Raw genomic sequence first — 24,985 nt, forward strand, 5'->3', positions numbered from 1 at the left:
ACAATTTTTAAATTTATATTTTACTTTGATCAGAAGCTAATTAAATTAATATTTTAGTACTTTAACATTCGGGTTTTAACGCAACGATATCATTACAATGTTTAAAAATGACCACATCATTAAAGGAACTTAATAACAATCCCAGAATTTATCATAGAACTGTAGTAATATTTTCAAGAGCAAACAATTGAGAGTTAAATCCAAATTTTCCGTAACAAACTATAGAGTAGTGTCAGTGCTACATCACGCAACGTCACCCATGCTTTTTCCTATAGAGAAAAAAACGCGCCTAAAATGGCGGCCATGGCCAAAGCTACGAGGTGATACTACTCTATACGCGTTTTCTCGAACGGTGTCACTGAATTTCGTTAGCAAGGACGAAAAACCTACCCCCTCTATCGGGGAAAATACGCGTAACAGCGAAGGTTTGAAATACGTTTGCGTCTGTTTTTTACTAAACATGACCGCTGTTCGGGATACCTCCGCGCGTGCGCGTAGCGATTTACGCATTTTTTAACCGGTAGAGGGATCGGAAGAAGCGTGTTCAAGACACTAGCAAAACCTGGAAGTGAACGTTTTTTTATGTAAAACCGGGTGCCTTGTCGAATTAACCCTTATGTCCCGAGCTTTTCGTAGTAAAACGTCATCGATACGTCACCCGTGACGCAGAAGCAACCTCAAAACAAGAACGCCATTGCTACTTTAAAGAAAGGCCTATTACGTTCTCAGTAACCTCAATACGATATTAGTATTAAAGATTAAACACGTACAAGAACGTTTGGAGCACGCAAATTTCACTAGCCAATTTAATTTCATTATTACCTTTGTTTAACACGTATCAATGAACTAATTTATACAGGGCTACCACAACATTTGTCGATTCAAATTCCCTGACTATTCCCTGTTTTCTCTGACCATTTTAAAGCCAAATTTTTATTTTATATTTTACTTTTATCAGAAGTTAATAAATTTAAATGAACTTATATTTCAGTAAAACGTTTATTGCAATGTAGAAAAAATTAGCCAATTTTTCAAGGAAATAAATTATAATCGCAGAGTTTGTCATAGATCTAGAGTAAAATTACCTTCAAAACGTTTCAAGATAAAATTGAATTCCCTTACTTTTCCATAAATTTTTACCAATTCCCTGATCTTTCCCTGACTTTTCCCTTATTTCCCAGACTCTCGGCAACCCTGTTATATTATAAGAAATATATCTCAAAATATCAATAAATTAGTAGCCACCTGAGCGTAATTTTTGTTACAAGTTCAATCAGTCTAAATCCGTGGTTCCTGGTATCCTCGTTCCGTCAACTCAACGATTGGAATTTGAACTATTTGGCCAACCAGAATGTTTGAAGAAGAAATTCCAAAGTCATTGTTCGGAGGATAATTGGAAACTAAGGGGCGTTTTAGTGCAAACACCACCTAACGTATTGCTCTAAGACCTTTCCGAGTTTTCTCAGGGTTGCCACAGTTTTTTTCACAATCAAATTCCCTGACTTTTCAAAGTTTTCCCTGACGATCTCGGCAGATTTTCCCTGACTTATTTTGTGCCAAGATTTTGTATTTTTTAACCTATATTTTAGGAAAAGTTTCATATTTGCAACCGAAATCAAATTCCCTGACATGTCTCTGATTTTCAGACTAATTTTTAAAATTCCCTGACTATTAGTCCCATTTTCAAATTCCCTGACTTTTCCCTAATTTTTAAAATTCCCTGACATTTCCCCGATTTTTAGACTAACTTTTAAAATTCCCTGACATTTCCCTGATTTTTAGACTAACTTTTAAAATTCCCTGACATTTCCTTGATTTTTAGACTAACTTTTAAAATTCCCTGACATTTCCCTGATTTTTAGACTAACTTTTAAAATTCCCTGACATTTCCTTGATTTTTAGACTAACTTTTAAAATTCCCTGACATTTCCCTGATTTTTAGACTAACTTTTAAAATTCCCTGACTTTTAGACTTATTTTAAAAATTCCCTGAATTTTCCCTGATTTCCAGACCCATATTCAAATTCCCTGACTTTTCCAGGAATTCCAGGTACCGTGGCAACCCTGTTTCTCTATATTTATACTTTATTCGGTTATTTATCACTAAACTAATGAAAAAAACATTTTCTGAAAATGTAAATATATGGCGAACAAGGGATTTACTTCCATAATTCAAAGTTGATGCGGTGAAAAACAAGGTAAAATATGTAAATCTCTTCCGAGAAATTGCCGGGTTTTCAACGTATAAGTTGAAGGGGAAAAATAGGGGGACAGAATACCTTTTACATAAAACAAATTTCGCATCAGAAACTAAATCTCATTATCTAGCTATTCGGGAAAAAGGTGGAACAAAATAAGATCCATTTTGCGTTTCGCATCAAATTTTTACAATCTCCTTATAACCAAGTCCCAAAATAAAACGGGATGGTTTTATTTTTTGGGAGGATGGTGATCCCTGCGTAAATACCGAACCAAGGCTTATCGGTCCATTACATTTGATAGGTCGAGCCGAAATTAAAATAACGGATTCTCGACAAACGGCGAAGCGACAAAAAAACGAAAATTAAAATACATCCTTTTCTAGTTTACCCTTACATCATATAGACTGGCATGGACTAATAGACTGGCAGAAAAAAAGGGTAGGATTAAAGGAGCGGGGGGGGGGGGACATTGGGAGGAAGTTCTGGCGACGGACGCGAACCTGGTGGCCGGCCGCGAGGAAAATTATATTCCCTCTCCAGCGTCCTCTAGGAAAATAACTTGGCGTACTTAATGACGCGTCTTAAACGACTGGGTGGTATAAGTTTTCCAAAACGGCGATATTTAGCCGTTAGGGAGTCAGCTCGAACGTGCCAGGCTAACAGCAAACAGGCGTTACACCCGTACACTCTCTCGCCCTGAAATTTGTTACGCGTACCGCATAATAAAAACGCGTTTTGTTTACGCGCCATTGTAATAAGTTTGCCAAAAGTGTACGATATAAGGTTACTCTAATATCGTATTAATTAAATTCATTCATTAGTAACGGTATTTATTTAGTTTAACCCACCTTTAAAAGCGCCCCCGAAAATTTACTTCAAAAGGATCTTTTAAATTGGCGTATCAACTGGATTTAGCCTCCGTTTGGAAGATGCCGCGGGTTGAGCCTAGATTTCGCCGATTGTCTTTGCTAAAGTGGCCTTTCGCTTACAAGCGTTTCCGATCAATAGGACCAAATGCGAGGCCGAAATGTTGCGGAACGTGGGTAGGCCGAGGCGAGGAGTTCAACAACGAATGGTTATTGTTAGGATTATAAAGTCAGCTCATCAAATGACAAACAGTGCCTGTCAAAACTTTGTGACATTACATAAATTAAATACTTCAGTTTAGCATATGCCACTCGTGTGTTGCGTTTTTTAAATTCACGTACCCATACAGTTTTCTGGTATGAATACGTACTTGTATTTTCCAGATGCGATAGTTTTTGAAAATCATTCCGTATTAATTAATTAATTCGCGCTTTAGAATCGTTTATTTAAATTCCAAATCTGCCAAGCTTTCATATTGTTTCGCCTTTGCAAATTTTAAGATGATTAATATTACAGGAATTAAATTCCCTGACATTTCCAGGTTTTCCCTGACCAAATTGCCAAATTTTCCCTGACCATTTTTGTAGAATAAATGAATGGTTTGAGGAAAAAAAATCTTGAAACATATTTTCTTTCAAAAATTTATTTGCCTGATTTTTTTTTGGGGTCATTTAAAATTCCCTTACTTTTTAAGACTATTTTCAAATACCTTGACTTTTCCCTGACATTTTGGAATAATTTCCGAAACATTTTTAAATTCCCTGACTTTTCGGAGACATTAGAAAATTCCCGGACTTTTCGGAGACATTTTCAAAGATATTAAATGCTTAACGAAAATTATTAAATGAAGCAAATATAACCTCGTACTTCACTCAAAGAAATATATTATATACTTTTGATATGAATGTTGTGATGAAAGAATATTTTAAAATATTTAAACATTACAAAACCGATAATTTCCATTCAATTCAATGAAAACAGCAGAAAAGTTTAAAAAGCCAAACAAATCTTAACGTAATTATACAGTTTAACGCTTAACCGCCGTGTATCATTAAAAATATTAAACATTTAAAATCAAGCTTACGCCTTTACCAGAAAATTCATTAGCATATTTTAGGTTACATTAGAGGTTTGCTTTTCGAAATACACAAACATAAAATCTACACCGACTAATGAAATCGTTCCGAGAAAGCCGGTACACTAAAATATAAATTAAATAATGAAAATAAATATACCCCCGCCCTGTGACGGGGGGGGGGGGAAGAAACCGCAAAAAACTCCGAACTAATTAACAAATTGCAGCAAATACCGCCCTAGAAATTAGTCCGACAAAAAAAAATACGTTTATACTTTTATACTGTGGACAATTTCTTTGATATCGCGAAAGGAAGTGCAGGGGGTTTAGAAATTTCCCTTCCAACCACAATTCCCCCCTTTTAAATTTTTATATAATGTATATTTTGTATGATTTTTTTGTTTTTACGCGGCCCCCTGACAATTTAGGTCCCACCCCCCGATATCGATTATCGTCGGCAATTTTAAAAGGAGGAATAAATTAAATAACAAATTCAACAACGGAGGGAACAATTAAGGTAGAGAAAAAAATCATTAATATTTTATCCCCACGTCTTAAGCAATAATAGGGCAATTAAGCAGTTTAGCTTAGTTTTTTGTTTCCGAAATTCGAAAAATAATAGAACTTATAGAAGGGGCCAAAAAGGGGTCAGCACCTAATCGTCGCGAAAAAGAAATTAGGTCGAAATGTGGTTATATCGCACGGTGATCGCAAATATTAAAGGTTGGGGTATACATTCATTTATATTTTCTAAATTAACGTGGTACATTTACCAAAAATTTACGGGGTTTTTTTTAAATATGAAATAATTTTAATAAAATCGCCGCAAAATGGGTGAACGGAACAAAATCTATGGTCGCCTAAAATGTTTTCGGATAGTTTCGGTTCAAACCCACCGCCACATGTTGGGCTTGGGAGGAGAAACTAGTTTTTTTCTCTTCCCAACCGGGGAAAAGTCACCCCAAATTATCAGACGTTAATCTTTTAAAACCCGCAGAATTAATTTCCACTTTTTTTGTTTTTACCCAGCTACCACTATGTTGGCGAACAAAATCTGAATAATAATAGCATTTCGTATTTTACCCTCGTTTTAAAATGTTATATTTTACAAAGCGATGGTCTGTTTTCGCGTTTTAGTGAAATGGGGAGAAAACGCGTCACGTTAAATGTGCTTCTTTTTAGATGTCTGTTCAATCCTCTTTGGCCTATTGTAAATATTGCGGTATCGAAAGTGTATTATTAATAATCTCGCTTTTATAAGCATCGTCTGAAAAATGTACAAGGGCGGTTGGTATAATAATAATAAAATCATAATCAAATTGTTATCTTGAATAATAGCGGATTTGAGTTTAAAATTAAAAAAGATGCTATCAGATGGAGAAAGGGAGACAAGTAAAAAACACGGTTTTAAAAGGCGCTTGTTGTAGTATGAGAAAATGTTTCAATTATCAATCTTGATATTATTTGGGGATGGTTATTTTCAAAATATAGAAAATTGGGGCATAAATGATAAAAGGCCTACCTCTATATTTAGGGAAGAGGTCCTATTTTCGTAGTTCGTAATCATCTTTGAGAGTAGTTTTTGTCCAGACAGCGTGCGAGTTCGACCAGCGGCAGCGAGATTCCCGCAGTCGTCTGCTATCCCGCGGCTCTCCGTTTCTTGCCATTCGTATTCCAAGATGTTGTGGGAGAAATACCGGCGAAACTGTCCAATCACAGTGGCTCAAATCTCGGCAATGGGCTCTCCGATTGGTCAAACTGGAGCATGTGTTCGAACAAAACACGCGAGAGCCTAGCCCGCAGAAAAATATATTACGAAAAAAATCCGATACTATCTTCCCAGACAGAAAACTGATATTGATCCCTTTCGCGGAAGCCGAAAGAGATTGTCTTCTCGGACGATGTTCCACTAATTAGAGCGGATGAAAGAACGAAACCAAAAGGCTTAGAATTGGCCGCGCGAGTGGCGATACCAGAACAAAATTGCTAATTAGAAAGATACAACGCGAATACGCAACCTATCCGGCGAAAAGTGCTTCCATACACTGACAAGTTTTGCGGGAACGAAGGGAAGGCCCGTTTCGATCGAGAGAAGTAGCGAAACTATCGCCATCTAACGAATAGCGGCGTAAACAGATATTTATAATAAACCACTTGTCAAATAGTGTGCTTCTTGAGTTGTCGCTGACGTGCACGATACCTCAGGAAATCTGCAGTTAAAAATCTAACTCAAAGTTTAAGTAGTTAGATTTAATTACGTTGAATTATTTACGCAATGTCCCAAAAACACGAATTCAAGGTCGAGATGACGTGTGAAGGTTGCTCGGGAGCGGTCAAACGCGTACTTGGCAGATTGGAAGGCCAAGGCGTAAATAATTTTCAAGTTGATTTGGAGAATCAAAAGGTCCTAGTGGATTCAACATTGACTAGCGATGAACTCTTGGAAACGCTGAAGAAAACTGGCAAAGCTACCACTTACGTTGGTACAGTGTGATAACGGACCCAAGTAACTTCTATCAATCGTTCCAGAATTTATATTAATTTTTCAAAATTATGTCTAAAACATTAGTTACCTTAAGTCTAAAATCATGATTGAAATGAATTAAAACCTACCAATATTTTAAGAAATTTTAAGAGAGCAATATTTATTTCACATGTCTATTTACAAATATTGGATTATACAACATAACAATGCCGTGAAGAAAATGTTTTATAATCATTGTTTTATAAAAATATGATTCTATAATGCAAGGCCTTAAATTGTCACTAAATTTAATAAGAAATTCATTCGCTAAAAACATACTAATTTGCAATTCAATTTCTTCTAAAAATATATTTTTACCCGTAACGATTATTTTCTTCCAAAGTTAATATGAGACAATGTATTTACAAATAACAGATAATGGAAACTAATTTTTTTTAGAAAGGCCTCGTTTCTAAAAAGATTAACACTTTGCTCTCAGCTGAGTCACTAACTATACACTAAATTAAAAAATATTTGTACAAACTATCTTTTTTGGCCTTTGATAAATTTGGATATTTTAAAGCTTCGTGTCATTTAATTTTTGAAAGAAATAGAACATTAAATATCTAGAGGGATGAAATAACGGTGATGAATTCTGGAGATAGTTAAACACTCCAGGAGAAGATATGAACAATGACGATTCCCAAAATTAATGTCCAACAACATGTTGAAGTGCTTGATAAATTATTGTACGAGTCTAATTCATTTTCTGTAAAAGTAACATTTAGTACAAAAATATATATTTTCAAATTATTCTTCCATTTTTTTCCGAAACTACTTACGGCTTCTGCATGGTTTATAGTATGTTTCAATCTTCCTAAGACCAAATCTGGTTTGTTTTTTGACACTGCCATGATTGAGCAAATTACTGAATTCAATGTGATGCTTATGCGCTTTGGAACCTTTAAAAAAATTAATTTGTATAAATTAGGTGGATTACAGAGGGTTGTATAAGCACTAAAATCCCAGGTGTGGTTGAACAAATTAAACAGAAGTTAATAAAACATTTGGGTAAAGTATTAAAAGGAATTCCATGGAATGGGGTGGTTAGACAAGGACCATGTAGTATAGAGATAAGAAGCACACTTAAATCTTGTAGAGGGTTGCCACACGTCAGGGAAAGTCATGGAATTTAAAATTGGCCTAAAAGTCAGGGAATTCAATGTAATCTGGACACTTTAAGGTAATTTTACGCTAGATCTAAGACAAATTCTATGATTATTATTTACTTCCTTGAAAGTTTGGCTAATCTTTTTCAATATTGCAATAGCCTTTTTACTGAAATATAAATCCATTTAAATTTATTAACTTCTGATAAAAGTAAAATAGAAAATAAAAATTTTGGACCTAAAAAGTCAGGGAAAATCTCTAAAATTGACAGGAAAAACCGGGAATAGTCAGGCAATTTGAATCTCAAAAATTATAATAGAAAACTTCAGCATCCTCCCTATTAAGATTGTCCAAACAAGGAGATTTGTCCTTGGTGGCGTCTAAAAACGTGAATATAGCGCGCCGCACGGCCCTGCCAAATTGCCGCTACTTATTTATCTCTCGTTTCTCATCCTTTCGTACAAAATCCTTGCTTTAGATACTTCCCCAAGGTGGTTTTTTAAATATAGATAAAAGTCGCGTTTTCTTAACCTTGGAATCGTAGGTCATCCGTATCCTAAGCCGAATAGCGTTATTGAAATCTATAATTACCATAAAAGTGAATCGTCAATTGAACGCAATCACCATTGACTATCTCTTTTTGCTGCTGAGCGTCGTGAACCACCAACCAATCGGTCGTGTTCAATAACTGCCTCATATGGCTCATAAAAGCGTCACTGAAAGGAATTGAAAAATTATAGTCACTTCAAGTTGGGTGTCACCCGAGGGGCAGGTCACTTCCTTGATTAACGACGCTCCCCTCAAAAGATTAAATTTAATTTAATCGTGATTATTTTGATTAAATCACGTTTAATCATGATTAGAATGTTTAAATCTGATTTAATCATGATTAGAATGTTTAAATCTGATTTAATCATGATTAGAATGTTTAAATCTGATTTAATCATGATTAGAATGTTTAAATCTGATTAAAACCTGGTTAAAAATTATATCGTGATTAGTATGATTAAATCGTACTTTAGTTTAATGATAAATTCTCTATTCGACCGATTAACATGATTGAATCCTGATTAAATCCTGATTAAATCCTGATTAACATGATTAAATCCTGATTAAAAATATTAGATCGTGATTAGATTTTCTAATCTTGATTACCCTGATTTAATCCCGATTACCCTGATTTAATTATTTTACTACGATTAAGACGCACCCAAAATGGAAGTGACCTACCCCTCGGTGTCACCTTCATTTAAAACACTCGAGGAATTTGGCGTACCTTGTAAAACCAGGATATTTCCGGACGGTAACGTGACGAACGAGATGCAAATCTGGTTTAATATTGGCGCATCCCAATCTGTGCCCGTTTTTGTCGAACACAATAATGGAACGTCCCATCACTTGAAAAAGATAAAAATACTAAAAGTTTAAGCATGGAAATGAAGACCTAAGAACGCGACGATTAGGCTTATGGCCAAGTAACGAAGTAACTTAACGTTGCACTAGAAGTATGTTATTTCAACTGCATTGTAGGTCTTATTCAGGGTCGTCTTTACCTAATTGGAGGCCCCTGGGCAAAGCTATGGGCGATCCCCCGTAACTCTACCCAAGTTTCTAACCTCCAGTGCGAAGTCCATCGACGCTCTAATCTACAACTATCGGTTCAAATAGTTTCACTTGTCCTACTAAAGGTTACTAAAGAAGAAGCTTATTCTGAATTTAAAAATACCAACAACCAAAAGTCTTTATTCGTTTTAGATTTACCCTGTCTATAGACGCGACTAAATACGAAGTTTAGGACTTTCCAGCAATGTTAAAAACTTTTTTTATTAAAATTTCTTTTGCGTTTCACAATTTAAAAAATGGGGCCAGGGCCGTAACCAGGGGGGGGGGCGGTCGGGCCGTGCCCACCCTGAACCGTATGGTTGTATGTACAATTTTTTATTTTTTTCCATTGCGTGCCCACCCTGAAATCCAATCCTGGTTACGGTGCTGAATGGGGCCCTCCAGAATCTTGGGGTTCTAGGGCAGTGTTTTTTTGCCCAATGGGAAAGACGGCACTGGTCTTATCAGAAATATCTTACGAAAAAAGTATACATCTGCCAATGTTATTCCCTCGACTGAATTCTCAATAGTACTTTTCGCAACAAAAATAGTCCGTGGTGAAATACATTATAGTGACTTAATTATTACAGATGAAAAATTCGGATTTATAAACCAGTAAATGCCTACGGACTTCAATATCAACATTTTAAGTTGTTAATCCGAGTAGTACGTTCGGTAAATTTTAAACCTTGACGCGGTGTATTCTTCCGCTGTTTTTGAGATAAATTCGCTCCCACTGGGAACTGTCTAGGCCTAGGAAGGTACGGGTTTCACTTTTACAGGCTTACACTCTTAAAATGTAATACATTTGTGGTCTAATTTGTAATGGTAGATAATATTACCAGAGTAATTTCCAACCAGAGGTAAATTGACATCGGAGAAGACTTGTCGTCCTCCGCCCACGGTGATGGGTCCGTGTTTTCCAGCCAGATCTCCCATTTCGCATCTCAGGGGATTTCTGGGTCCGCAATCGCTCTTGTAAAATTCCTGCCGGTTAAGAAATAGATTATTTTTAACAATTCCGAAACCAGAAACTCTTTTTGAAATCTAGGAGCAACAAACACAAGGAGAACGCAGCTAGCCTTTAAACACGCTAACGAAGGGTTGCGTACGAATTTCATTGGACGAGCGTCACGAGCCTTTACGCTGAACGTTTTACGGGCGGGGGTAAGACAATTTCCGAATTTTCCCCATCCGACGGCAGCAGGCGCTAAAGCGTCTAGCCAATGAAAAACGTACACAAGAAAATCCACGACTTTAGACGGGTTGCGTTCTCCTTGTGTGGGGTGTTGCGTTTGTTGCTCCTATTTGAAATCCACTTTTCGAGAGACTTACATCGTCGTTTTTGACAATGTACGGATTCCAGGCGTAACCGGCGGCGATGCATCGAACGCTGGCCGTTCTTTCCAAGGCATCGTGAGCGACTTGGTTGACGAAAACTGACCATTTGTGATTTTTAGTCTAAGAAAATACGTTTGCATTAATTAACTAATGCCATAATCTAGGTGTGTATTATACAAAGAAGGCTCATTTCAATGCGAAATACGAATTTCAACACAAGTCAAACAGTGGCAGCGCCAGGAATTTTCGCGAGGGTAGGCAAACCAAATAAATGGGCCCCGACCCGGGACCCCCCTTTTCTCAACGAGATCCTTCAATAAAATAAAGTAGTGATGTACATGACGAACAAAAAAGTTCTAACAACAGTAAAACGAGTCCAAATATAACAGAACTGGTTTTATTTACTAGGAGATACCTAAAAAATTTCTAAATACGTTATCGACATTTGTTTAATTGTTATTTATAAATAATTTTATCTCTTGGGACAATTTTGAGACCCTTTCTAGATAAATTTGGGGCGGTGGGGCCCCTTATAGGATGATTTTGGGGCCCCTAAGAATTTTAAGGTAGGCAGTGGCCTACCTGGCCTACCCCCGCCACTGAAGTCAAATCAAAATGTAAATGGTATTTTCAAATATTTTACTGAAGAAAAAATAGTGCGGCATGAAATATATCTTAAATTAAATGAATAAAAATTAAATGAAACTGTTACATATAGTTAATAATTAGTGAATATCCATCCGAAATGTAATTGTAGTATTTTACATTGTTAGGCAATGCAGTAAATTTTGTGCCGCGATGTCCTCGAAACATGCACCTACGCAAGTTCCCGCCGTTGCTTTTTCAAAAAATAGTGCGTGGGTGATGACCGTCATATATTGATTTTCTAATACTATTTAATCGGAAAATATTAGTTAATCAATAGGTAAATATCCCTAGGCATTGCAATTTTTACATTTTACACCTTTAAGCGAAGTAATCGAGTCGGTAAATTTTGAGCTATGATGCTGTACATGTTGGCAATTTGGCGGGAAATTCGCGTCCAACGAACACTGCGTTGAGCCGGTTAAGGTACGTGTTTCATTTTAATGACCTCTTTAGTAAAATATTATAAACATTTAGTGGAATGTTTGTCGAATTAAAATTTTCGTTTCACTAAGCACAGTTTTTAATTTTCTCGATTAGCATATAAAACATATGGAAATATAAACAAGAGAAACGCTTCGTAATCTTTAAAACACCAAATTAACAGATTTCTTAACGCAACTTAAAGCATACACGGATTTCTTGCAAAACAGCATTTGTAACTTTGTAAAGAGCCAATCAAGTGTTACGTTACGCTTGTCGAAAACTGTGACAAAATGTCAAAACGCATTTCTCGAATAACGCACCTCTTTTCCCAGCCCTCGCGTTTGGGGTATAATTAACGTTTGTGTGTTTTAACAAGCAATTAAAACGAAAAAATGCCACGCTTAAATGACTATTTTTTTGAAAACCGACTAAAATATTTTAGTCTTGAAAAGTAAAAAAAAAAAACCGGAGTTGAGAAAAACAGTTGAAATCGGTGGAAATCGCCTAGTCAAAATATTTAGAAAACCGTCAGAGCGAGAACAAAACTAACAGAGAATCGCATTTAACGGAAAAAACTTCCGTTTCCTCAATATAATAAAACAAATAAAAGGCTTTTCATTCGAAAATAATTCTTATTTCGCTAGAATAGATTTAAATCAATTTTTAGGTTCGACATCGTTGTAAAACATAGCTGTGAATGGAGGCCCTATGCTCTGTTAAATCCAGGGTATCGGACAGGTCAGGGAAAGTACGAGTCTTTTCTGAATAGGGTTAGTGTATCACGTGAAGAAAAAGAGTGGGGACACTGGGCTAAAACGTATAACAAACCCTCGATCTCCAATTCTTTTGAAAAGAAGTCAAGAGATATCTTAGCCCATTTAGATTCATTGAAAGCGTAAAGAATGGGATTGAAAGCCTTTGTTATCCCATTTAAAAAAGAGAAAGTTATTTGAATGTACCATTTAAAGTCTAGAGCTGGATGTAACCGAATACAAATGGGGTACTAGCCAACGACTACTTGTTTAAATCAGTCTTTTTAAATCGTAGACGGAAGCACGGCCAACTTTGATCACACGCTGTTCGCGCTACAGCGGCCAACACATTCGTCGAAATTCCGCGAGCAAGGATTTTCCCCGATTTTCCCCCTATAAACTGTACTATAACGTGTAGGAGTTCAGCGCCACGCTCGGTTGTTAAATTGACTTCAATGTAAAAACTATTCTAAAAATAATAATCCGCTAGGGGCGCTCACGTCATACATTTTTTGCTCATGGGTTAACATAGAAACGTCAACGAATGAGATGGCCGCTGTAGCGCGAGAAATCAAAGTTGGCCGTGACGGAAGTAACGGATTTAGAGACACGAGTACAAATACCAGACAATAAAAACGAGATTCAATCTTATTCAATCTCAATTCTAATTAGATTAGACATTAACTGAATAATTAAAACAAGTAAAGTTAACACCCACAAATAGTGAGGCAGTTGGAAGCGAGCGGTAGGAAGGAAATTTCCAACAATTACGCAATATAGTTATTTGCAAACAATTTAAAAACGCGTCGTTGACTCGGGGACTAGCGCGCTCTGGCGGAGATTTATCCGTTTGTAAAGAGTGGCTCGCCTTGATATACATTTACGGTTTAATTGTTTTTGAGGCGAAATTTATTAAATGGACGGGGGGCATTTTGGCTACGTTTCAGAGATTTATAACCACGTTTTTTTTAGCCAGATTCGTTACGTAAACACTTTTAATTGCTTGTATATCGGAGCTGATTTTTCGTATAAACACGATTCCGTAACGTAGACGGCGGCGTACGAGGTATGGATCGTCTCCGAACGGAATCAAACTTAATTAAGGAAGACCTTGAAACGAAGTTTTGCCATTGAAAGACGATGGTTGAGAGGAGGGAGGGATGGGTGATGGAGGATAGGGGACATTAGTCAAATTACACTTACTATGTTTCTGTCGTATCGTCCTGGGTACCTCAGATCAACTTCCAACCACGTATCGCTAAGCCCTCCGTCAGAATGTTCGAGCTGACGCTAATGGAATTAAAATTAGCTATCTTCATTATGTGTTTTTTTTAAAACTTATGTGAAATTTTATAAAGATTCTGCTTAAGAAACTTGATTTAGTCCTCAAATATTTTTAAGCGAAATTGGAGCCGCTATAAAATTAGTTCTAAATATTTGGAAGCGAAATTAGAGCCGCTATAAAATTAGTTCTAAATACATTGAAGCGAAATTAGAGCCGCTATAAAATCAGTTCTAACTATTTGGAAGCGAAATTAGAGCCGCTATAAAATTAGTTCTAAATACATTGAAGCGAAATTAGAGCCGCTATAAAATTAGTTCTAAATATTTGGAAGCGAAATTAGAACAGATATAAAATTATTTCTAACTATTTGGAAGCGAAATTAGAGCCGCTATAAAATTAGTTCTAAATACATTGAAGCGAAATTAGAGCCGCTATAAAATCAGTTCTAAATATTTGGAAGCGAAATTAGAGCCGCTATAAAATTAATCCTAAATATTTGGAAGCGAAATTAGAACAGATATAAAATTATTTCTAAATACACTGAAGCGAAATTAGAACCAATATAAAATTAGTCCCAAATATTTTCTTAAAATGTAGAGCGAAAGTCCTTAAACCGGATTTTCATTATTTCGGCAATTTCACTGAGTTTACTTTACAATAAAATCCAATTCAACGGTTTATATAAGAAAGATAAAACAGCATTTCTATAAATCTGAAAAGCTCCGATCGACTCGACCCAACCCCGCAATTTTGCAGGTTGCCCGAGGGCCACGCGAAAATTTCCGATCACGTCATGTCATACAAAGCCCCTTATAGCGTACGATAAAAAATCATTCTCGGAATAATAATATACCAAAATTCCCTCCGAAGAGGGGTTCGTATAAAGAGCTCTCTTTGATATGGCTCTGAACTTTTCCCTCCGCGTTCACAGTTTCTCAAATTACGGTTGATAAAATTTGGCGTCAAAATAATAATTATCGAACTCGGTTAAGAAATTTAGTCGGCGTCTACTATTAAGTAATGGCTTTTTAATTATGATCCCACGATGACATAAGTATAGTATGGTTCTAGCGGTGGTTACATCTACCGACAATTGGCAATCCGTCAACGATATGTCATTCGAGGGTCTATAATGGTCTATTATAAAAGCTTACCATTCGAACGTAGCCGTGCAGGTAACCGTCGACATGATCGAAGGAAGCCAGAGCGACTATCTCTCGGGTGTTTTCCTTCTTGAAGACCGGTTCCACGGTGCCGCAGGTCCATCTGAAATTGCGCTCCTTCTTGTGGATAACTACAGAGCGGCCCACGATGCTTCGGGGTCCGTGTAAGGGTAGATTGGAGTCCGACACTTGGCGTCGTTCCAAGTCCTTTTCGTCCAGCGCCCCGTATTTCCCTAAGCGACCATGATTATTAGTTTAGCAACGAATTAGCGAACGGGGGAAGGAGCCAATTGGGAAAACTTACCACTGAGGTCGCCGGCTTCGTATTCTTCGTTGGAGCCGACTCCGGGCGCGGGTCCGAGGGACACGTCGACATTGTAAGGGTTGTAGTGACCGTAGACCGCGTCGTTGGAGCACGGAAACTCTTTTTCCAAGGGGACCGATACTTCGTGGACGTGATAGCCGCTGGCCAGCCCGTTAAGGCCTTCGAACACGACTTCAACTTCCGTTAAATCTCCCTCGGCTGGTTGGTGGAATCTTTAAGGAGAAAATATTGTCTAGTGACTCGAAATAATAGTTTTAGGAAATGTTTGTTTGCTTCTTCCATACCTGACTGATCCGGTAACGTTAGAGTCGATGAACCGTCCAGTATGCCACGTTTTCACCACAACGTCTAAAGAATGGTAAGCTTTGATGGGGGTGCATGCCAAACGATCCCCTCGATGCGGAGGGGCGTGGTCGTCGTGTAATACTAGAGAGTGTCCGATGATGGTGTGAGGTCCGGTTAAGGGGAGATGGGTGTCGGTGTAGAAGAATTTATTCTTCATCGTTCCTTTTCTAGCTGCAATATTGACTCTGCCGTACTTGGAGGTCAAATCGCCCACCTCGCATCGAAGGGGGTTTTCCGCGTTGCATTGTCTCTCGTAAGTTTTTCCTCGACCAGCGTTGTAAGGGTTGTAATTACCGCCAACGCTTTCGCATCGTTTGGTCCAGTTGTAAAAGTCCCTTCCGGGAACGTCGTCGTGTATGTCCCAGCGATGACCTTCGGTGTTGTTGAGAGAACCGTCTCCGTACGATAGCTCTCCGAAGACCGAAGTCTCGCTCTGGAAGTCGTCATATTGTTGTCTAAAGACGACTTGACCCACAACGGGATAGTAGAAGTTGGCGATGGCCGTCCTCGTTTTGGGGTATCCGATCTTGGCGCAGATCCAACGACTGCCGTCTGGTCGATGGATGACCACGGATCTACCGATGATACTGTGAATCCCGAACAGGGGCAAGTTGAAATCGGCGTAGATGCCAAAGTGAATGTCGGCTAAGGGTCCGGTATTCAACAGCCCGTATTTGCCGCTCAAGTCCCCGACTTCGTACTCGTCGCTTGTGCCCTTTCCCGCTTTGGGGCTTTTCTTCGCGTCGACGTCGAAAGGGTTAAAATGACCGCTGACCGCTTCGTCGGAACATTGTTCGTCGGTCGCCAGGATTTTGTTTTGAACGGGGAAAAGGTGGACGTGGTAGGCCGATCCGCGACCTCGCAAGTTCTTCAAGTTGACGGTCACCACCGTCGGGTCCATCCTATAACGTTGACTAAAACGGATGAAGCCCTTGACACCGTCCATGCTGAAGACCGCCTTGGCCTCTTTGGGCTGAACGGTCACCACGGGCGCGCAAGCCATGATCTTGCCATTCTCGTAAATGACTAAATAAATACTGCGACCGCCTTCGAGGGCTGACAACGCGATGTTGCTGTCCACGAAGAATCGCTTGGAGTAACGAGAATTGGTGGCGCCCACTACCACTTGTCCGTGTTTCTTCATTAAATCTCCCAGTTTGCAACTGTCGTGGTTGTCTTCGGAACATTCCGCGTCGTCAATGTTCTCCGGGTCGTACAGAGCGGTCAAGTATTCGCACCGCCTCAAAGCCCGCAACTGACCCTCGCCAGTGTCCAAAACGTCCGTCACCATCAACTTCCAATCGTGACGCGTCGACGGAACGTAATCGGCCGAAATGCGAAACAAGTTGGAGAAGATAGTCGTTTCTCCCAGTTCACCCTGCGGAATCAAATCAGACACTCACTTAACACCGACACTAACACCATCCCCGCCATAGTTAAAAATACGAGCAACAAACGCAGCGCCCCATACAAGAAGAACGCAACCCGTCAAAAGTCGTGCATTTTCTTGCGTACAGTTTTCTCTGGTTAGACACTTTAGCGCCTGCTGACGTCGGAAGGGAAAAATTCGGAAATTGTCTTTCCCCTGCCCGTAAAACGTTCAGCGTAAAGGTTCATCCAATGAAATTTGTACGCAATACTGCGTTAGCGTGTTTAAAGGCTAGCCGCGTTCTCCTTCTGTTTGTTGCTCCTAGGTTCAATACACTCTTAATAAATCAACAATAGCCCACCTGTCTGAAGATGACTTTCCCGGCAATGGGGGCGGTGAAAATAGCTTCGGCGGTTTTCACATCACCACTGTCCAAGATATTTCCGCACGTCCTGGCGTCCTCATTCGTCTTGGAACTCCTGACGAGCAAAGCCCGTCCCCAAATACTCTTTTTACCAGTTAACTTCAAATCTGGATCCGTAAAGACTTGGACGATATCGTTTGGAGGGGGTATTATAATATTACCATGTTTTCGAGACATGTCGTGGATTCTGGAAATATAAACCTTGACATTTGAAACAAAAGACGGGATTCGCCAAAATTCGTTGATCCAACTTACGTTTGACCCAATTCGCTGTTACTACAAGGATTTTTCATGTCGTACAAGACTGGGAAAGTGTGAATAGCCCAAGCGAAGGCTTTCGACTCCGGCTCGGCCGGGGTAACTCCGTCACCTACGACACCGGGAAACGCCGATTCCCTGCGCATCAAATGGACGGAAATGGTCACGTTGTCCTCCGGTGACCTCTGATAGAAGGTCACGTTTCCCAAAATACCCCCGATGTTGAAGGAAGTGTGTAACGTGGTGCCACCGCTATCGGCGAATAAACATACTACGGGAATACCAAAAAAAATCGAACAGATTAAAATTCAAATAACAATAATTATTTGAAAACTAACAACGGTATATGGTATAATTATAACGAGGAAAATACGCTACTTTCCTATTCATAAACAATGTATGAAATTGTACTCCTAATTTAAAAAAAAATGGAGCGCCCTCCCCAAAAACGATCATTTTACAATGAACTTAATCAAAGTACAAGGAAGTAAAGACTATCGAAAAATAGATGTAACTACGGACAATATTATTCAATAATATTATTTTTTTTTTACTTTTTTTTTGGGTCGATCCAGTTATAAAAAAATTACAGTAACTTCAACAGCTACGATGAATTTAAAGTTACGTAAAATGTAGATCGAAACGTACTGTGAAATCGCCTTTAACTCTTTTCCCCCCCCATCATCAAGACGTCCCTAAACTATTCCAGATTGGATAATATTGCTATAAGGAAAAAAGTTTGAAGATTTTTTTCAAGATATCTAATAAATTTGATTTCTTTAGTAATGGAATATCAGTACGAAACTATGGTCGAACTACTTGAAGCCAAATTGAAATCCACGGTACGAAGTCTACTAATTTATCTTGGTCATCATTGTTTGAAGAAAATAGTGGTACCCCAAAAAAAAACCACGAGCAATTTTCTAGTTAGGTCAATAGCAATAAATGAATCTTGATACGAAAGACTGAGCTTCATTAGTTACGGCCATAGATAAACAAAAAGATTCTAGATTCTTGCACGAGAAACTTTCGAAGTAATTAGGAGAGTCGGAACAAAGATCAATCTCACGATATAATGGGGATGATTTTTAGGCTTAAGTTAAGACGTTCCCCGATCTTGTAGATAAGAAATTATCTTCCCTAATTTGCCATTTCAAATTATAGCAAGATGATACGGGATAAATAATTGGTTTGCTTTTGTGGGCCTCTGAAGGAAGGTCCGGTTGGTGGAATTTTTAATTTTTAAACGACCTGGTCAAACTTTTCAATATCTATCTGAGAATTATACAGAAAATAAAAATCAAAATACGAATACTAAAGAAAATGAAAGTTAATTTATGTTAATATATGAAACGGATATGGATCAGTAGGTGAATATTTAAAATAAAAAAAACAGCAACGCGTCAAACTATTGCCCGGTTGACCTATATAGTTATTCACAACATTATTATATACTTTTCCCATCGAATAAATTTATATAAACAAAGAGAAAATTTTGACAAAATTATTAGGACCAAATGTTATGGATTAAACGTATTATAAAAAAATTTGTCTCTTGAGAAATCCTACACATTCAGCGAATAAACAAAACAAAATAAAACTTTGGCGATGTTTATTTAGATGTTCAGCTTCGTCGCTAAACTTAATGACTGAAATTTTGTAAGGAACTTAATAGTTTAGTATAATATTATTTAAGTTTTATCAAGAGTCGCGAAAGATAACTTTTTATACGTAAAAAAATGTTTCAACAGGAAGTAATATTTTATAATAATAAGGTTGCTAAAAACCAGCGTGGTTCCGGAACGTTTTGCCGCGTTTCACGCTATAAATTCAAACTTTGCTACTTTCCTATTGTTGAAATTACGCGAAGTACGTTTTTTTCAAAGTTATTACATTCACGAATGAATAATAATTGTTACAAGAAAAACTAGCATTTTCTTTTCGGAATAGAAAATATTTTTACTCGGGTTTTCATTGTTTTAAACAAATGGGGTTATATTTAGCGTGAAAACTAGAACTACGGGGTTAAATTATTCTAGTTTTCACGCTAAATATAACCAAAAAGTGGGTTTTAACTAAATTAAATTTAAAGTTAACAAGATAAATTCCACTTGACAATCCTTTAGGACCTTTTCCAAAAGGTTCTAAACAAACCTTTTGACCTAGATGTCGAGAGCGCGAGGAAACTGTAAAGCCATCGAAATTAGTTTTTCTAATAATACGAAAGATGTTAGTTCCACTTTTCAAGATCGAAGATAAGTGTATCATTACAACAATCGAGGTTCACGCAACCGCTCGAAGATGCATGGGAAAAGATTTTACATCGAGCTGGTTCCTCGAAATTAGGCCAAGTTGAATCTAATTTGCATAAAGTCGATCACAGTAGCAAAAAAAACCACCCAAGCTAAAAATCCGAAACAAGTTTATTTTTACCACGTCAATTGCTATTAGCCGCCTACACGTCACCGAAATAGCGATTACCACGCCACCAAGCGTAGGCATTAATTATTGGAAAGTATTAATTAAAAAAGTATTTGGGAAAGGGGACATCATCGTGTTAATAGAAGTCTACAAAGAGATACATACCGGAAGCCAGCGCCCTAAGCCTTTGACAATGAGTTTGACTAGCCAACCGGAAGCGCAAACGCAATGAGCAGAATAAAAAATACAAAGGGGGGGGGGGGGGATGAAGAATGCCAATGGCCGAGCTATTGCTTGATCACAATGTTTGGTTCTGTTTTTTTCTTAAACGTAGGCGTGTAACGTTTTCATGCCAATAACCGTAATGCCTACGTGAGGTTTTTATTATAAGTAACCCAAGTGGGTGCCCCGCAAAGTTTTGTCGTGATGGACAAAAACTAGCGCCGAATTTCCAATTATAAGCTACGCGCCACACCATGTAAAGGCCCATTCAGACCAGTCAACATTTTTGCCAAAAACAAATTTTGGCCAACAAGGGTGGCAAAACAGAGTTGCTCCGTGCATAATCAACTAAATTCTGTATAAATTAGTTTGCTATTAAACAACGTAGTCTTAGTCGATAATTCAAAATAACGGTAAAAAACGCCGCCGATCATGTAAGTAAAATATTTTCGGCGGCGTAATCGTCGGCCATTTTCGGTATGGAGATACAGGCCTGAAGGCAGGCAAGGCTGCCAGATTTCGATAGACCGAAAACTGCCAACTCTCTCAAATGTTTTCGTTTTCAAAACGAAAATTTTGCGGCGTAGCTATCGACTAAGACTAATTTGTGACCGAGCCTTAGCGCTAAATATTTGCGTCTAATAATTTGATGAACAAAAACTAAACGATAATACGAATGAAAAATAGGTTTATTAATGCAATTTGACATTTCGTTGTAGTAGAGGTATGTTTTAATGAATTGGGGATAAGTTTATTCGTCGAAAAAGGCAGGAAATTTCGACAACTTTCGTGGAGCGCTTGAACACAAACGCGTTGCGTTTTCCACTCAAGTTTCGCGAACTTGGGCGCAAATTTTGGTTCGTGTGAATAGGGCTTAAGAAACCATAAAAGTCTGCTTCGTTGCGAGTTTTTAATCACGTTTGAGTGGGGCCACGGGTTTTGAAGTTTGAGACAGGAGCGAGAGGCGAAGCGTCTTATTTTCTTACAGTAGCGACTAAATCAACAGCTCCGTAATCTTATTCCTTTTAAAGTCTAGCCGCCTCATAGTCGTAACTAGGGGAGGATACGAACCAGCCAAATTGGGCGGCTACAATGTAGGTTGAGACTTGATCTAGTGGATGACCCTACGTGGATAATTGATCACGTCCCAACAAACCGATACACGAAAATTGATGTTGAATAACAATGTGGTTTGATTGGCCCTATATTTTATACTTTTGTCAATACGGACAAGTACTACTGACTGAAGTCGGTTTATAACGCGTGAAATTGTCGGTTGAAGTTGTCAGAAAGGTTCAAACGTACGCCGCCCGAATTGAAAATAGAGTAGTCGTATAATTTACTACCGATCAGAACGTAATCTACGAAATTGGCAATAAATTTTCCAAAACAGTAACGATAAAAAAAGCCCAAGACAGCTAAAAAACAAACGCTTTTTCGTTTTCCAATTTTTTAAATGGAAAACGTCAGTTTCCCAAATTAAAACGGATACCTGTTTTGCCGCCATATTTTACCCATTTTTTGAAGGTACAATTTGAGAGTCGCAAAAAGTTATGAAAAAAAGATTTTTGTCGAGTTTCTAATTGACATTCCTGAATTAATAATAATATTATACGGCATACAACGAATGGGAGATAATTTTTTAAGAAATCCTTGAAATTCGCCTTTTATTATTAATGAAAAGGATTTAAAGAATTTTATCTCAATGATGATAAAGAAAAGATATTTTACGCTATATAATTTCGGAAACCGGAAAGGTCGACTTTAATTAAATAAAACAATTAAGGGGACTTAAATTGACAAAACACTACGCTATAATAGCGTTCCTAATTGATTTTTAATAAGGAAGAAAAATTGGAACCTATCGATCAGGAATTTTTATACGATTACGAACGTTAGATTCGTAGCAAATCCTATTATTTCAAACCTGCTTTGGCCAGTGTACAATTTACAAACTAGAATGTTATTTGGGTCTAAAAATAATGGGCGTTTTGACTAACGTTTGAGTCTACAGAATAATAAAATTTCTTTAAAGCACCAGTTAATTCAGCAAGTTCAAAAAAGATCCAATTGAAATTATGGCTAACTTTAGAATTTAAATTAATCAATTTATAATTCTTAACCGTCGAGTATTAGAGAAAGTGTTATTAGTAGTTACAACAAAATAATACTAGAGGATATGAAAAACTAAATCGGCAAAAGCTATAAATATATCTCGGATGAACCAGCGAGGCATTATTTGGTTTTATTTCCCAAAGGAAGCCGAGTCATTCACGCTTTTCAAATTATTCAGCGCTTTGTTATTATCCTTTTAAGAAGAGAAAATAGAATTAAGATGGTTAAAAGCGGAGATCGGGTAAAGGCAATGGTGCAAAGAATTCAATTATATTTTATCCTAGGCCACAACCACGGAAAAAAAAATGTTTTCATTATTACACGTGCCAAAACAACCTATTTCCCTAATTTCGAGGATATAAAACCAAACAATAAAAATACACCCGGCCAACATCGGCCTCCGGATAATATAGGAAACTCAACCAACCACTGACCACAGATAATTCTTATAAAAATACTACAATATCTCAATAAAAAAAATATCATTATTTCCCTAAATTCATTCGTGTGAAAAATTGAGATGACGGTTAGTAGATCATCGAAATGAATTTTTTTTCTTCCAATAGAGTAGTATCGCACTGTAGCTTTGGGCTATGGCCGCCATCTTGAGGGCAGTTTTTTATCTATAGGAAAAAGCATGGGTGACGTCGACATACGTCACGCCGATATTACTCTATACGCGAAAAATCATTTTTTCCCCCGTGTCTATTTGAGGTTAAACCAACGCAATCTCCGGAAAAAATGTACCCTTAAATATTCCGATTGAAATTTACTGTCGGTTCGTTCAAAGAAACTTTTTTAAACTAGCCATAAGTTAAATCAATTACAGTTAACGACGGTAAATTAATTTGGATCAAACCAATTTTATTTCCGATTAATATCAGAAACGAGTTAAATAATAAAAACCTTAAAAACGAAAAAAAAAAAGTCATCAATAATAAATTTCGAATGATTCAGCCCATGGTCGTTATTTCCGCCTTGACAAGTCAATCTTACTTTATGTAAAAGTAAAATATTAAAATCAGTCCATATACATTAATAAATTCCGCGTGGTTTAGGGCCAGATAACAATTTCCGCTACTTCGGGGGATTCGAATCAAAGAACGGTTTTTGCTACTTAATATTTAATTTCTTCATCTTTTCACAAGCGTAAAGAGGCAAATAAGGTCCAAAAATAAGCCACGCGAAAATGTATTTTGGTTATTGTATGATATCGAAAGTTTCCAGCGGACCTTTCGCGCGAGTCCTTCGAAGGACGATAATAAATAATTTTCCGAAAAATCCGGTTTCCAATATGACTACCCACGGTCTTAAGTATACCCTAAATAGGTCCCACCTGATTTTTCCAATGGGAAAGTTTTCACCGTTAATATAAAACCTGCCCAAACTTTTTTCTTCTAAATTTAAAATAAAATACACCCTTTTCAAGAAACGGAGATCAAGAAATTTAAACTAGCAGCGTTTGGATGAAATTTTTTTTAAATGAATTGAATACGACCAATAAAAAATAAACTAACAATATATATAATAATGCAATATTCAACCCAGGGGTACGACACTAAACCAAAAAAAGATTAGTTATAGTTTAAATAAATTTAATACGACCAGAGCTACGGCCAAAAAAATAAACCTACAATATTCAACGACTAAATTTACCAATAAATAAACAATAATTAAAAACTATTTAAATTTAATTTAACATAATCAAGGGTACGACCAATAATTTAAACTGACAACATAAAATAATACAATATTTAACTCAGGGGTTCGTCTAAATTTATGAAAAAAAATCAAATAATGATAAATTATAATATACAAAAAACCAAATGATATAAATCAGAATTTATAATAATATAATATTATAAATAAATTAAATATAATGTTAAAATACTCAACTCACCGAAAACAATGTTGAAAACAGTCAACAAGTTGAGAAGTTTCGTTCTAATAGCCATATTAGGAACTGCGGAGTTGATAAACATACTCGAAAACGAAGTTAAAATAGTTATAATAAATTATGGCCGCACACACGATAAATCAACGGTTTAGAATGTCAAGTCGAGACCAATCATCTGTCAGTTTTAAACATCTTCAATTTCCCTAACTATCTCGAAATCGTCTGAAACATCGTCACGATTAATCACCCAAACTTCTTCGTAGCGGGGCTTTTTCGCGTTGGCCAACTCACGATGCGCGGATTCTAAAATTTGAGCGACCGATTTCGACGAACACCTTTTCGCTTTCCAAGACAAGCTTCGAAATGCTCTTTCGTCCTGCCCTCAATAGCGACTACACCCCCCCCCCTTCCTTCCTCCCGCCTCTGTAGATACTTATGAAACCCCCCTTTTTTAGCGGCTAAATAAAAACCGGTTTAATACGTAAGAGCAAGGAGAATTTACAAGTTGAATCACGGTATAAAACAAAAGGGGAAGTAAAGAGGGGGGAATCATTTACACTATTATACGTAAAAAACGCCGCCATGCGAATATTTTTTAATAATAAAAAATCAAAATTA

General features: G+C 37.3%; 3 protein-coding genes across 4 annotated transcripts in view; 1 reads left to right on the plus strand and 2 right to left on the minus strand.

Moving 5' to 3' along the window:
• LOC149935216 (cGMP-specific 3',5'-cyclic phosphodiesterase-like) overlaps positions 1 to 6,153 on the minus strand; it is a 92,093-nt gene extending 85,940 nt beyond the window's left edge. The window contains exon 1 of one of the 2 annotated variants that reach the window (XM_090180851.1): positions 5,666 to 6,151. The gene's annotated coding sequence lies outside the window, so the exon portion shown is untranslated. Of the gene's footprint in view, positions 1 to 5,665 lie in introns of both variants that reach the window. The other variant, XM_090180852.1, reaches the window with a different exon arrangement.
• Atox1 (Antioxidant 1 copper chaperone) lies at positions 6,018 to 6,966 on the plus strand. The gene has a single exon (XM_090180854.1). It carries the CDS (start codon positions 6,419 to 6,421, stop codon positions 6,635 to 6,637), a length of 219 nt encoding a protein of 72 aa, XP_090036980.1. The 5' UTR covers positions 6,018 to 6,418; the 3' UTR covers positions 6,638 to 6,966.
• Positions 6,967 to 7,079: 113 nt separating this feature from the next.
• Positions 7,080 to 24,708, minus strand: LOC149935218 (uncharacterized). The gene is made up of 13 exons (XM_090180850.1): positions 24,371 to 24,708; positions 17,710 to 17,983; positions 17,392 to 17,641; positions 15,601 to 17,039; positions 15,296 to 15,528; positions 14,983 to 15,224; positions 13,747 to 13,833; positions 10,715 to 10,840; positions 10,222 to 10,366; positions 9,054 to 9,174; positions 8,369 to 8,493; positions 7,450 to 7,569; positions 7,080 to 7,376 (listed from the first exon to the last, which is right to left on the minus strand). Exons 1-13 carry the CDS (start codon positions 24,450 to 24,452, stop codon positions 7,273 to 7,275), a joined length of 3,348 nt encoding a protein of 1,115 aa, XP_090036976.1. The 5' UTR covers positions 24,453 to 24,708; the 3' UTR covers positions 7,080 to 7,272.
• Positions 24,709 to 24,985: the final 277 nt, after the last annotated feature.

This window comes from Leiobunum rupestre, chromosome 7, assembly GCF_980474605.1.
Source record: "Leiobunum rupestre chromosome 7, qqLeiRupe1.1.hap1, whole genome shotgun sequence".
Classification (NCBI taxonomy): domain Eukaryota; kingdom Metazoa; phylum Arthropoda; class Arachnida; order Opiliones; family Sclerosomatidae; genus Leiobunum; species Leiobunum rupestre.

Bases quoted from the DNA above. Each gene is read 5' to 3' on its own strand.
- Atox1 (XM_090180854.1), top strand. From the start codon at position 6,419: ATGTCCCAAAAACACGAATTCAAGGTCGAGATGACGTGTGAAGGTTGC.
- LOC149935218 (XM_090180850.1), bottom strand. From the start codon at position 24,452: ATGTTTATCAACTCCGCAGTTCCTAATATGGCTATTAGAACGAAACTT. The intron at 17,040-17,391 runs GTGGGCTATTGT...TTGATTCCGCAG, and splicing joins GGAAAGTCATCTTCAGACAG to GGTGAACTGGGAGAAACGAC. The intron at 9,175-10,221 runs GTAATATTATCT...ATCTTTTTCAAG, and splicing joins TCTGGTTGGAAATTACTCTG to TGATGGGACGTTCCATTATT.